General features: G+C 51.4%; 1 protein-coding gene across 1 annotated transcript in view; it reads right to left on the reverse strand.

Annotated features, from left to right (window-relative positions):
• Nucleotides 1–10,839, reverse strand: part of TSHZ3 (teashirt zinc finger homeobox 3) — a 74,214-nt gene extending 63,375 nt beyond the window's left edge. Inside the window, exon 1 of the mRNA XM_002829016.4 lies at nt 10,165–10,839. Coding sequence (XP_002829062.3) covers nt 10,165–10,204 — 40 coding nt within the window. The 5' untranslated portion in view covers nt 10,205–10,839. The remainder of the gene's footprint in view (nt 1–10,164) is intronic.
• Nucleotides 10,840–15,245: the final 4,406 nt, after the last annotated feature.

Here is a 15,245-nt window from a genome sequence, read left to right on the forward strand (position 1 = left end):
CATGTGAAGTCAGGAGCCCTGAGATTCATTTATACCACTCTTTGCAAGCCAGGGTGGCTTGAATGATACCTGTCAACCTTTTTCTTTTTTTTTTTTTTCCTCTCCCTTTGACTAATGGCAAAAAAAAAAAAAAAGGCAGGGAAAAGAGAAAAGGAATGAGAAAGGGGGAAAAAAAAGTCAGAAGAGCGTCAAAGGCCGAACAGTGTGGTTTAGCAGATAATATGAACGAACATAACCTCTCCCATGCCTCTGCCCATCTCCCACCCGCCACGCCACGCACCCAGCCATCCAGAAGCAGGCTCTACCCCCCTCTCCCCTGTACCCCCCTCTCCTCTGCCCAGCCTCTTTCCTCCCTGTCTCTCTTGCCAAATCAGCAGAGCTCCCTCCTGCAAGCCACAGGGTACAGTACCAAGAGGAGGAGGAGACAGCCTCACATGGACCTGGGCTTCCCTCCCCTCCCCGTAGTCTGGCTGGGGCCCATATGATAAATGACATATGTCATTCTGTCAGGAGGGAAGGGTGGGTCAGTGATGTACGACTCTGCTGAAAAGGAAATCGACTGTTTGGCATGGTGCAGCTCTTCTCCACCAGGATTTAGTTTCAGAACTCTGAAATGAATTCTCCGACATTTCAAGTGCATACTTAGGGCAGGGTGATGGGAGCCTGGGAAATCGTACTCCACCCTCCCACTGCCCTTCCCATGGCAAAAAGGAAAAAAAGAAAAAAAAAGGGGGGGTTCTGTTGCTGGACACCTGCAAAAGGCCACGCACGTGTCGAAATCCCTAGCTGTCGCAACACCGTGGGTTATTAGTGGGTTATTAAAAAAAAAAGACTTTGAAAAAAAAAAAGAAAGAAAAGAAATTAAGTGGAGTCAGGTTAGCCCTTTTATTTATTTATTTTTTAATGGCAAAGGGCTGACACAAAAGCAAGATAAAAATTAGCATGTTTGAAGTAATCGTCCCGCAGCTTGACATCTGCATAGTAAATTTTAAAGGAAAAAAATGTGTCAGACAGCCATGAGCCGCCTCGCCCTCCCCCTTTCATTAGCTCACTGCCAGGGTGGCACTGCTGAACCTCATTATGGCGAGAGGATTTATGAAGCTGAACCCAATGGCAAAGAAAAGGCATCTGTCAATAATTGTAGGGAGCTGCACTCACAGCTTTGAAATCTCATTAAGTATGCAGTTATCAGGCATAAAGATCAAAAACATTACTCAACTCCGACAGAATCTTATGGAGGAACATTAATTAGCAACAGGCCTACAGTACAAAAAAAAAAAAAAAAAAAAAAAAAAAACCACAGACTTCCTCTCACACCTGCCCAACCCACAAACCTAAAGCAACACTCCCCCTCCCGCCTGAAAAAAAATAATTCCCAGCATCTGAAACTGATCAAGAACATGAAACAAGAGAGACGCACACAGAAAAGGGGAAAGGGAGGGAAGGGGTGGGCGGCGGGCAGGGAGGAGGGGAGAGGGAGGGCGGGGAAATTCAGTTGAGAAAGCCTTGGCGGTGAGGAGAGAAAAGGAAGAAGCTGTCAAACTTGAGAAGGATGTCAGTGCGGGCCCTGATTACTGGGGCCTATGGAGTTCTCAGACCTTTTATCATCCTCACCATCAAAACCAGTCTAGGAATCACTGCTGGGAGGACTGGGGGCTACAGGTTTGCAGCCCAGGCCCAGGGCCCAGACCCCAGGACCCTCTCCTCCAGCCCCTGCTTACCTGGCAGGCAGGAGGCTGCAGGGCCAAGACCCAGGAGGCAGGCCCCGCTTTCCCCAGCCAGTCTGCACCCAGCCAGCTAAAGCTGGCAGCAAGACCCACCTTCACAGGCTCTGGACACAGACCAGGGAACCACTGCATTCACCTTCCATCTCTCGACCACTGTAACACACCTTTTTCTTCCTCCAAAGAGACTGCAGCATCCTCTTCTCACACACGCACCCTCTGTTATTTGATTTCTGTGTGCAATCCCTTACTGAAAAATACAATATAGATGGGGGAAGGCACGTGGAAACTGCCAAGCTGGACCCTGAGTCCCGAGGCCTCCAGACCTCTGTAACACTTGGGACAAGGTGCAGCTCATTACGGGTGTCCAGCAGATCCACACACTAGTTTGACTCTAGGATCTCCAGGAAGGTAAAATTAAATGGCAAGTTTCCTGCCCCACCACATTCTAGCCTCTTGCAAGATGCATCGGCAAAGAGTAATGTACATAATGTACATGTGTTTCGGAAGCATCCCACAAGTATTGTGCACTCGGGGTCTCAGGCAAACTTCCCTGATGTCCTGTGGTGGTCTAGATCCAGGGTAGGTGCACAGAGGCCTGGTGGGGTGGGAGTGTGTCTCAAATACCACACAGGTTTCAGTCCAACAGGCAACATCAGCCACTCCCGGACATGTCATGCAACAGTGAGGCACCATCTGTAGCCCCCAACCCCATGAAAGGTGTAGGAAAATAATAAAGTAGATATCCTGCATTTTATTTCCCTTATTGCACTGTTATAGAAAGGTGGCCTTCTCTGTTCACCTGCTAGCATGCACTCACTCACTCTCTCTCTCTCTGACACACACACACACACACACACACACACACACACACACGGCACTTGCCACAATCCCACACCATAAAAAAACCTACAGAACAGCTCCTTTGATCTGAATCCTCTGCTAGCATTCTCTTAGCTCCTCACTCACTCCTAGGCCACATTCTTCCCTGGTTCCACAGCTACTTCTGAAGTGTTTACCTCTCTGGTCTACTCAGAAGACAATGGTCACCTTTTCATAATTAGCCACATCTTTAAGAAAACGGGCATTAAGATTCCTAGGCAACCAGCTTGGAGATCCCTCCAAACCAAGGCCCATCTTTTCCAATAAATGCCTCTCCTTTAGAATATCAATGAACACAGCTCGAATAAACTGTCACCTATGACCAAAAATAGTCAGGAACACTTGTCTATAAACCAGACTTGATGAGAAGGCATTTTAGCAGGAGTATTACAATAAGGTGTTTACATTTTTTATGTACTTACCATATTACCTTTATTATGTGTAACATCAAAGTGATTATAGCAATTACATCTAACAGAATTAATTACAGAACTTCGCATCATTCCAGGATACATAATGCATTAGAGGTAAGCCAAAGAAAGAAAACATCTTGATTGTAGTAACTATTGTTGGGGTGTATTTTCTCTAGGAGCAATGCCACACCAACGGCAGCTTTCAGCGCAATGGAAACTGAGGGGTTTAACAGGGAAAAAGCTGTATTCTCTTAAAATTGAACTCACGCTTTTTGCTTAATAGTACGTTGGTGATGGTAGACATATAAAATCAATTTAATTTTTTAAGTGTAAATCTTTAAAAGGTGCTGGTTAATCCACCTAACCAATGTTACTACATAAAGGAGAAAGCACATGGGTGAAAGACTTACAAGTCTTTACGTATGCAAAATAAATTCACTCAAGGCTTCATTAATATTAATTTAAATTCAAAACCCATTTACATTAAATTGTTCATTAAAAATTGCCTATTTTATGCAACATGCATTTCTCAAAGAACTCAGAGGAAACTGAATACATAGGACTAGATTTAATGATGGGAATGGAAAATCAAAAGTAAATGAATTGGAGTCATTTCACGTATATTACCAAACAGCTCTTTGCTCTCCATTAAGGATGGGTTCCACTTTGGGAAACAAATATATATTCTGAATATTGTGTTTTCCACTGCTATAATCTTGTAAACATGACCTCCTGGCCTACCACAGAGGAAAAAGAAGAAAAACAAGAGAAACTGGTGGAAAGGAGAGGGCAGCCAATCCAAAACCTGGCTAGCATTAAAATAGGGATGGTTTGCCTTCAGATCTCACCTGGATTCACAGTGCATTGTGAGTTAGGCTTGCGTTTTTAAAAATGTACGTAAGTTAGCATCTGCCAGTGCCCATCTTGATCTAGAACTAACACAACTAACAGTGTCTTTCTCCCCTACACTCTACCCTTTACAATCCTTTATTCTCTTAGTCAGGTGACCAGGAATGCAATGACAAGGAGTTGGTAAGTTCCTTGTGCCCTCCCTCCTGACAACAATCTGAACTTACCCTGTTTCCCCAACAGCTGTTCTGGATGAAGAAAACACAGTCATAATTAATAACATGTGTCCTGACAGTATGAATTAATAATTTATCATTAAGCACAAACAAATTTAAATTATTCTTCAAGAACCACACCTTTGATATCTGAGAAAATAAGGTAAGGAGATGGTTAAAATGTCCAGGTAACGTGACCTTCAGTGAACTACTCGCCCCCGTCCCACCAACTGTATCTCTTGGACTATTCTTGTTGAAATGCTAAAATAATTTACAGAATTGAAAGTAATTAAACCCAAGAATCTAAATGCTGATCAAACTAAGTGCATGTGCTAGAAATGTCTTCTTTTTTAAATGGGGCTTATAAAATATTCAATATTTGGTCAAGGACACTATGTAATCTTTCTAATAAAGATTCCTAAACCTAGAGTATGACAGTTGTTCAGGCAAGTGGTTATAAGAAGATTATGTTCTATGACTGTCTTTTTTTTTTTTTTTTACTTCCAAAAATGCATAGCGTTATTCTGGTCACAAACAGTGACCTGAATTTTTAAGTCCATTTCTAAGTGTAAATTTCTACAAATGGTGAAAAATTAAGAAAAGCTACCAAGTCTGTCTCCAGTCCTTACAATTCAGGTTTGTTTGTTTTTTTTTTTAAAGAAAATCCAGAAACAGGGGAAAAATATTGATGGCCATTGTTTAGTGGGATTTAAAAATTTAATGACTAACTGCAAATACTGGAAACTGGAATTAATCTGTCTGGATTTTTTTAAAAAGGCTTACAGACATTTAAATGTATGTATCGGGACACTTTATCAACCTAACATAAAATTGTCATCTTATCTTATTATATGACTATTTTATGCATGTGTCAAAGAATTTAAAAATGACTGCCTGTCTATTGAGTCTAATTACAACTGCACATTATCTGTCTGGATGTACCAGTCCATATCATTGTTACTAAATACAATATACTGTATTCACCTTTCATTTGTAACTTCAGACAGAGAAACCACAATTTAGAGCATAACTAAAACACAGACACACACACACACACACACACACACACACACACACAGAGTGAACACCTACAAGGGTTTGGGATACGGGATACCACTGTTCCCTTCTGTCCTTTTCCCCTCCATGGGCTTTGAGGGTGATGCTACAGGGGTGTGATAAAGCAGATGATTTGAAAGATCCATCTACCTACCTGGGCTGGACACTAACACAGAAGGGTAGACACACACACCCTACTTTATTTCATTTTTATTAATTTTTTTACGACACGACCAAAGCTATTTTTACCCTCTGCCCAGTGACAGGCAGGGATGAAAATGGGGCAGGAGGAAAGCCTTACAAACTGCACTTGGGATAACTATGAACTGCTGCCACTCTTGGATTAAACATGGCTGTGTGCACCAGGACCGGGCACTTCCGAATCCTTTCCTCTCTGCCTCCCCGCCTGCCTGCCTGCTTGCCTGCTTGCCGCAGCCCTGGCCCCAGCCTGACTCTGGCAGGACACGTGTAAAAGAGAAAGCACCACAAGAGGTCCAGGCACTCTGCCTTCAAGAAGGTAGCCTTTCTCTTTCCAGAAATCCCAGGAGTAGAGGGCGGGGGTAAAGGAATGATTTTAATTCTCTCAACTCACCTGGGTTTCACGGCATTTCCCACGGCCCTGAGCAGTCACCTTTCATTCTAATCACTTGACAAAACAATCTTTAGCAAAAAGAGGGGAAAAGGCAGACGTGTGAGGCAATTTAGGGAATCGCTGCTGAGGCATCAGTTATTGACTATCTGGCTCCTGTTTATGAGCGCGCTCAAGGCAAAACTGAGAACAAAACGACAACATCAACAGCTCACAATCAAGTGTGGCCCTGGAGAGCAATGAAGCCCTAACTGACAGCTGTCAAGATAATGGGGGCACTGCAGCTGATTCTGGAAGGTTCTCTTCCCCACGTGGACATCCAAGGGAATAGCCTTGCCTCCCACCTCCTTTGTTTTTCTCCTTCGTCTTCTTGGTTTTCCTTTTTAGAATTTGCATTGTCGCTCTGATTTCGTAGGAAATGGGGGAAGAAAAAAATCATAGAACGGTCAAAACCAGTCGCTCTGCCACCTTGCTACAGAGTAGAATACCTGTCCAAGGAGAAATATGTGGCAGGTATGAGAGGAAATAAATTCCCAAAGCTAAGGCCGAAATGCCCTTCTGAATGCTCCATGTGCTTCCAAGAGAGAAGGGAAAAGCTCCTCCCCGGAGCTGCCCGATGTGTGGACCAGACTTAGGAAGGTGTCATCTGGACACCACCAGGTGGGCCACCTCTTAGGCATGCCCATGTCTACTGGCAACATGGAACCCCCTCTGCCTGTTCCAGGGGGATCCACAGTGTTCTGTGGCACCAGCAGACCCTAGGGGGTCCAAGTCACTTTCACAAAAGTCAAGATGCTTGAAGATTTACCCTCGCCTTGTTTTTACCACCTAAGAACTCCATGGAACATTACCCCCTTTCAAAGAATATAGCTCGCTGGCAAATTGTGGTTCAAAGGTTTCTTTTTTTTGTTTGTTTGTTTGTTTGTTTTTGTTTTTTTTTTTGGAAGCATAAGAAATGTCTTTTATGATTTCACATTTGCCTCCAGAAAATTAATATAAGTAAATAAAATATCTGCTATTAAGTATTACACTAAAATTTTTCTGGCATTTTCAGAAATGTTTTTTAAAAACCACTTTGAACAGGAGAAAGTCATGCTTTAAGCAAGGGATAATGGTCATTTTGCCTGAAGGACACTGTCCTTCCCTAACCCCACTCCTCTGAGCTTCTAAAAGCAGCAACATCTGTCCAGCACAAATGCACAGCCCCTGGAAATTACAGGTCTCAAGGAAGCAAACTCCCGCCCAGGTTTCTCTTTGGCAGGTAAAGAAACCTCTCTTTCTCTTTGAGAAAAGATACTAAGCCATACATAGTTTCTATCAAAACACCAAACAATCCTCAAGTACAGAAATATGTATTTTCAGGGATTCTTGGAGCCTGCTTCGGCCTTCGGGAAAGCAATGATACATTGGCCTAGATATGAAGACTGTGTGTACCTGTGTGCCACGTCCGCTCACCCTACCGAGCTCTTGGCCTTTTGTGGTTGTTATTCTACCCCAGACCATTAAAAGGGCCCTAATTCCTATGACATGATTATCCAGGTACCAAAGCCCATTTGTCACCTGCAGCAGAAAATTGAGTTAATGCACAACTAAAGGCAGCCAGGACTGTGTAATATCAACTTGATTACATCAAACTAGCTGCAAACCTAATTCTGCTGGATGACACTGCGTCGAGCTTGTCATCTCCAATCATTAAAGCTGTCAGGAATCCATCAGGTTTACAGCTAATTAGGTGAACACTAATGAAGCTGGCAAAACAACTTTTCTTTTTTTATGGCTGAGCGGACCTTTCAGTTTGGAGGGGAAAAAAAATTCTCGAGTATTCTCAAGGTTGCTGGGGACTGGATTTCCAGTTACCAATCAGCAGACATCTTTCTTTTCCCCACTCTCTCTCTCTATCAGTACAAAGCAATCAATTTGTCATCACTCCCAGTACGCCACAAAAGCTGGCATGAACCTTATAACTTGCAGCTGGGAGAACTAAAAAAGAGGAGAAAAAAAAATGGGAAGTTTCTTGTCCATCCAAACAAACAAACCACCCCAAAAAAAACCTCTGTGCATACTTATCACCAGCCTAAATGTGAAGTTTTTTTTTTTTTCTCCACTCTTCTTAAATAAGTAGCTCTTCAGTCAGCCTCCACCCCCTCCTCCACATGTCCATTAGGCAGAGGCATTCTGATAAAGTAAATCCAAAACCCGAGTATGGGAAAGAAATAAAGCACTCATGCTGCCAGCTTCTGATTGACCATTAAGCTATTGATGAATGTGCCTGTCAGGAGAGAGACAATTAAATCAAATATGAAACAAAGTCGTTTTGACGGGTCATTTTGATAGAGCAAAACCATTCCTCCATCTCCTATTAGTCCTGCAGTCAAGTTTTTTATATAATGAATTTTTCTTAACTGACCTGAGATTTCCTGGCTGGCTTTCTTTTAAAAAAAAAAAAAAAAAGTGCAAAAAGGTTAGTGAACAGGTTGCTCTAAAAATAAATAAATAAATAAATAAATAAATAAAGCCAACAGCAGGTTCCCTCCTCCTCTGATATTTTTCTGGAGGAAGCTATCAAATACGAGTCTCAGATTGGCAGGGTGCAACCGAAGAGATGAACTAGAGAGAGAGTTCTGAACCAAATGTAAAGATGTAATCACATATGGTTCATTGGATGGAGGCACACACATACCTTAAAATGTGTATCCAAAAAGGAAAGAAAAAAAAAATTTCAAAGACTGGAAGAAGCCCAAGACATTCCTACTACTCAACTTTGTGAAGGATTCCTCCAAAGTTTCAGAGTTTATTTTGGGTAGATAAGCTCATTGCTTGAGCCTGGAATTTAAAGTAGAAGGTGGGACGGGCAAGAAGCAAGCTCCAGGAGGTTAACTAGGGAGGCGGCAAGCTCCCTACAATCAGTCCTGGAATTTTCAAACTTTCTAAATTTGGGCAACACCGAGGACGGAGAGCAAAACCTGCATCCTAAGCCCCAAACCAACCCTGTTTTCTTCTGAGATTTTCTGAAGACACTGGCAGGCAAGTATATTTCTGGGAGAAGAGAGAATTATCATTCCTTCTCTGTGACCCCGTGTAAGGGGTCTGGAGTGCAGAGTGCAGCCAACGTGTGAGGTCCCCTGGCACTGCCGGCTGGCATGATGGAAATTATGGGCACTCAGGGCACCATGGGTACAACGCCTTCCTCCAAGATGGGCACCAGCCAATGCCCTGACCCTACTCTCTGCCTTTCCCTCTAACATCAAAAGAGAAGTAAAAGAAAGGAAGAGAAAAGAAAAGAAAGGAAGCCCCACTTAACCCTCCCCTTCAGGGAGCATCTGAACCTCTGCACATCTGAGTGTTACTCATATCAAAATACATCACGTCCATATGTGGTCCTCTCGGCAATCCGCCCCAAATCCCAAAGTTGCACTGACAGGGCCCTCCTGACGTCACAGAGCTTGGCCTCACTATTGCAAGTGATTTATTGATGTTTATTGGGAATGAATAGATCAAAGGCAGCAGCATGACGGGCGATCAATCAGTCATCAAATCAAGGATGGCAACGGGCCAGAAACCCTTCTTCCAGGCAACATGCCCCCAACCGACATTATTGCAAAATAATGTTATGTGTGTGGTTTTTGTTTTGTTTTCAATGATGCGTTTTCCAGAAAAGAAAAGAAAAAAAAATCGGCTCAGTCTTAACAGGAGTTGACATTCCCGGTTGAAGAAGAAGAAAAAAAAAAAAAAAAAAAAAAGGAGGAACAAAAAAGTACTCAGACACGTCCCAGAACTAAGTGCTATGCGGAGATGAGGGTGGGAGCAGCAGTACAAGGAGGGGGTGGGGGCAAGGAAACACAAACAGGGGAGAAGGAAACGCCAGCATCTAACATGGACTTGACAGTCATCTGACAATACCCAGACCCTGTGCGCTCCGGGTTCCACCGCTGTGCCCAGTTTGGGCCCAAGAAATGAGGAATCAATCGTATTAGTACTAAGGTGGCCGGGGGGACCGGCTCGCTCACTCGTTCGCGCTCCCTGGCTCTGCGGACACCGGGCAGTCCCCCGCCGGTCGGCCGCTCGGAGGACGCGGAAGGTGTCCCGGGGAACTCAGGTGACCCCGCCCGCCCCCCACAGAAAGAGCCAGACCGGGGTTGCTTCCCATCCCCTCCGCAGCCGGAGAGCCCAGGAGGCAGGGACCTGGCGCGGCTCAGCGCGCTCCGCGAGCGGCTCCCCAAGTGGGTGCGAGAGGGAAGAGGGCAGAGCGCGGCGGGGCGTCCGGGGGGCGCCCGGTACCCGAGGCGGGCGCACGCACCCAAACAGGAGAGCGGCGCCGGGAGTTACTCAGTGCGGGCAGAGGAGCGGGGCGAGGAGCGGGGTCGCGCCCGCTGGAGGCGCGGGGCGAGCGGAGGAAGAGGAGGAGGAGAGCAAAAGGAAGGGGAAGCGGCTCGTACCTGCTGCGCGCCGGGGCGCCTGCTGCTTCCTCCTCGGCATGATGCTTCTCCGGCGACTGCCACTGCCGCCGCCGCCGCCGCCGCCGCCGCTGCCGGGCTGAGGACAGGGAGGGAGGGGCGGCGGGCCCGCGGGGGGGCGAGGCGGGCCTGCTCTCAGCCTCCCCCCCGGAGAGCGGCCGCCCGCAGGATGCTGCTGCGCCCAGGCTCTCCGCGTCCCCCCCGCGCCGCGCTCCGCCGCGAACCCCGAACGTGCGGAGGGAAGAAGGAGGGCGGGCGAGGGAGGCTCGGGGAGGGAGGAGCACGGGGGGGAGGAGGAGGCGGCAGAGGAGGAGGAGGAGGAGGAGGACCGCGCTGCCGGCGGAATGGGAAGTTTGACAAATCGCTCCAGAGGCCGGAGGAGGAGGGGGCGGGGAGGAGCGGCGGCCCTGCCCCCCCCCGCCCCGTCCCCAGACGAGGTGCGCGGGGTTCGGGGCTGGGGGGCGGGGAGAGGGGGAGAGGGCGGGCAGAGGGGTGGGAGGAGGAGCGCGGGAGCGGCCCGGACCGGTACTGCCCCGGCCCCCGCCCCCAGACCGGGGGTCACGGCATCCGGGGGGACGCGCAGCCGCCGCCGCGGCCCGGGGCTCGGCGGTCCAGTCTTCTGCCCGTGGCGCGGCTGGAGCGGCGGCGTCGGCAACAGGCAAGCTTAAAGGAAAAGGAGATGATCGTGTCAATCGCCCGCCCGCGGGGGCGCCGCGCCCCCGCCCCCAGCCCCAGGCCCGCCTGGGACCCCCGCCCCGCCAGCGAAAGGGGTGCCGCCCCTCCGCCTCCGCCCCGTGCGCACACGCGGGGGCGCGGCGCACGCCCCGCCGAGCCCGTCCCGGGGCGCTCGTTACCCCCCACCCCTATTCCCACCCAGCGTTCGTCCCCAGCCACCCCCCAGCTGCCCCGCCCGGCCCGCACTCCTCTCCACCCGCCGACTCCGGAGCCCCCAGCGCGGTCCCCGAGCCGGGGCTGGCGCCCCCCGGGGATGCCAGAGCCCACGGGCAGGCCCCCTCCAGGGAGGAGGCGGGCGCGGGCCGGGGCAGGTGGGGGCAGCCCTCAGACCCCGCGCCACCCAGCTCCTCCCCCAGGACCCGCCGTAGCCACTTCCCCCAATTTTTTTTCCCCGGACAAACTTTCCTGGGCCCGTCCCGGGGGTCGATGTGGGAGGGGGTTCCTTCAAGTTTCCTCTCCTGACTTTGGGATGATCAGGGTCCCTCCACCCCGCCCCTCGCCACCGGGAGCCGGGCCGCGCCCCCCATCCACGGCGCGGGCCGATCCTAGGGCGGGACGGGGGCGGGAGAAGGAAACCGGGCTCCCCTGCCCATCCCCCGCCCGGGGCTCCCTCGGAGAGCCTAGGGGGCCTCCGCGCCGTGTCCCGCTCCCGGCCTGCCGGCGCTGCTGGACTAGAGGGATTGATTATTGATTGGTGATCGGGGTCGCTGAGGCTCCGGGCGGGCCCGGCCGGCGGGCCGCGGCGAGGAGGACCTGGCGGGGCGGCGTGGGCGGCGGGGCGACGCGGGCTCACTTACGGGCGGCGGTGAGGGCGCGGGTGGGCCGGAGCTCATGCGGGCGACCCCCGGGCGGCGGCGGCGGAGCGGGAGCCGGAGCCCGAGCGGCGCGGGCGGCGGCGCATCGATGCGCTGCGGGCTCGATTGCGTCTCCCTGGGCCAGCTCTCAGGCCGGGAATGGGGCGGCCGCGACGGGGCCGGCTCCGGGCGCTGCCGGGCGGCGGCGGCTGGAGCGCGGGGGCGGCCTCCGGGCCCACTGTCCCCGAGGCGGCCCTGCGCCCTGGCGCTCCGGCTGGGGCTCTGGCGCTCTCGCGGGCCCCGAGGCCGACAGTCCCGGCGAGGGCGGGCGCCCCGCGCTCCGGCACCGGCTGCCTGAGCGCTCCTGGAGCAGCAAACCCCAGACTTCTTCCTCCTCTCCTTCCTTCCTTCCCCCCACTTATCTTTTTCTTTTTTTAGTCTCTTTCTCTCTCTTTTTCTGCCCTGTGTCCTTTTTATTTTTTCTCTACGACTGTTTTTGCAAGTTTGTTTCAAAAGTTCACAGCGTGCTTTCTTTTCTTTTAGACCGGGAGACAGTGATCTCACCCACACGGTAAGATCAAAAGTCTCCGCTCGCCCAGCCTGCGGGCTTGGGCTGGGTCCAGACGTCTCCCAGGATGCAGATGCGCCGCCGCTGGCCTCCCCGGCTATAAAGCCGCCTCCAGCGCCTTTCCGCGCGCAGGAGCGCTCGGAGTTGTGGGGTGCGGACCCCAGGCGGGGCAGGGAGTCCGAAGCGGTCTGCGGCGGGGCTCTGGGGCTGGCGGACTCGGGGACTGAGGCGCCGTGCGCGTTGGGTGCCCGCCGCCGCAGAGGCCAGAACCGCTACTTCTCCAGGCCCGGGAGACGCGGCCGTGGAGCGTGAAACGCTTCTTGCAAGCGAGGAAACGGTGAGTTGGCCGACACCGCCGGCGGCCTCACCATTCTGGTGGCCGCGCTGAGCTCCTGTCGCCTGGAGGCGGGTTGCGCCGCACGGGGTCAGCTCCCGCCGGCTCCCCGCTCACCTTCGAAGCTCCCACTTAGGCGCGCCCGGTGCGGCGTGTGCACAGCGCGGGGCGCCGCACACGGAAGCGTGGAGTTCTCCCTGGTCGCGCTTTTCTCCTCCTTTCCATCCCCTCGCTGTTCTTGCAAACCTCTGTTCCCTCGGCCCCCTCCCACCGCGGGCCGCGGCCTGAACTCCGGTCTCCGCGTAGCCGGCCGCCGCCGTTGGTAGCTGCCTGGCCCTCCCCCGCTCAGGCGCCGAGGGCTGTGCGATCCGCCCTAACATCTGTCCGTCCAACCATTGGCGCATCCATCAGTGTCAATGGGCTGCACATTGCAGCGACAGCCCGCCACGCACAACACGGGCTATGCGGAGTGCACGCCGCAACCATACTGCCATGTCGGGACACGCAAAAAGGCCCCCGGCCTGTCTTGGCACAGCATGAATCCCTAATCTGTGTTCTTTCAGCCACATGTATCCACTCCCACTTAATATCTGGACCCGGAAACATGAATAGTTTTGCAGGCCATTCTAGGGATGGAATTGAAGGAAGAGGGGCAGTGTCGCCCGAGTCATTATTTTCCACCAGGTTTTCTCTGCCCTTCGGTGGGCTGGGTGTGGCTAGGAGAGAAGGAAGGAAGACTTCCCAAATCCGCACCAAGCACACTGCAGATCCGGAAGCTACCTGGATGCAAGGGCTTAAACTCCCTTCACCTGGGCCTAGGATGTGTCATCGAGGTCGCTGGGCAGGTTTTAGCCAGGAGGTCTCGAGCTAAAACTTTTTGGCCCCGCCTGGCTGCTGCGAGACATGGCCTGATGGAGAGGAGCTGGAGAGCGGAGGAAAACGTTGATCCCAGTGAGAACTAAGGGCCAGATTTAGGGAGAAATAGTGTCTGGATGGCAGTAAGTCTGTAATTCACATGTTGTTTACAAAGGGAGAAAGGGCAGGGCTGTAGGTTTGAGAAGCCGGAGGTTTGCGCGGAGTTCCGTGTGCCCATTCCCCGAGAGTGCCGCTCTTGGCTGTAGTTGTTTGTTCTACCTGATTTTGCCTCTTGCCTTCAACTCCCCCATAACCCCTCCCCAAATGTCCGGAGGGCAAATATATGCGCATTCCTCCCTGATCAATCCAGCCAGACCAAAGGGCCTTCCCTCTCCTCCCCCTAAGAACTTAATGGGAAGAGTGTACGGGGACCTACTCTTGGGACATCTGCAGGGCGGCTGTACCAGGCATTTTACCTGACTTTATTCTTACCGCAAAGATATCTGTCTCGGTACTTGGTGCCCCCTCAGAGTCCACTACACAAACGGGTAAAATTCCGCGCGGCTATTCATTTCGCCATTTGCGAGTAACAAGGGGAAAAGTAGCCGCTTCTAGGAGAGCACTGAGGTATGCTCGGTTCGGTTCCCGAGGAGGCCAGAAGCCGCCGCGGCGGCGCGGGCTGGAGCTCCCTCTTGCAGGGAGACACCGCGCTCTAGGGTGCGGGCTTCGCCGCCCACATCCAGTGGTCGAACTGTTTTCACGCTAGACTAGAGGGCGGAAAAGTCTGCTCCCGCGGAGAAGCTAGAATTCTATGGAATGTACACTGTGTAGAAATCTTTTCACCCCACTCTTCAGAGTTGCAGATTATCTTTGAAAAACAACAGGCTCTGGCCCTGCAAGCCCCTGGTAACTTCTACCCGCCTGAGTCACTCTGAAAAGTAAGCCACCTAGGCCAGTGAGATGTCCCCACCTTTGGCAGGTGCCGCGTTTCCGGGAACATTAAAAAAAAAAAACCCTAAAAATAGAAGGAGGAAAAATGAGCAAAGGCGGTGGGACGACTCACCGAAACACCGAGGTGCAAATGTCCATAGGAGAAACTGGCATTCGCATGGCAGCCAGGTGGCTCACCCAACAGCTGGGTGGTAACCTTGTGATCCCCAAACATCCCCCAGGGCCATGAAGGCAGTGCTGACCCCCACGATTGCACCTCAGGCCCAGTGGAATCCCGCTCCTCCTCCATAGCGGTGCTATGTAATCAGTAGAAAATCAGTGGAAAAGCTCCCAAATGAAGCTGCTACAGGTCAGGGGTTAGAAATCTGCTTCCGACTTTTTGAACGCAAGGAAATCGGGACACCTGTCCCCAGGGCTACCTGTGCCCCACCTCAGGATCATTCATGACCTTAGCTACCGGGAGCCCCGCCCGGGTAAGTTTTTAAAAGAGAGAGAGAAAGAAAAAAGTCACATGCAGGCGTGGCTAGGAACAGGTGTGTGCTGTGGGGACGGGCACTTGGCTCGCAACACACCACACAAAGTCACAAAGTCTGTGCCAGAAAGGAGTAGCCAGGCCACCGCCGGGAGGCAGCCGAGGTTGTGTTTGAGGTGGTGATTGAGGGCAGTAGGTGACAGCTCGACCCAAACAAGGCCAAGTCTTGTCCTTATCTGGGGTGGCCACTGAGGGAAAAGACTTAAGGGAAAGAAGGTGTCCTCAAAGCTACCATTACAAGATGAGGAGCTAGAGCGGGCTCCGGTCCCAGGCACCTAGGTCCTAAGCCTTGAT

Source organism: Pongo abelii, chromosome 20, assembly GCF_028885655.2.
Source record: "Pongo abelii isolate AG06213 chromosome 20, NHGRI_mPonAbe1-v2.0_pri, whole genome shotgun sequence".
Lineage (NCBI taxonomy): Eukaryota > Metazoa > Chordata > Mammalia > Primates > Hominidae > Pongo > Pongo abelii.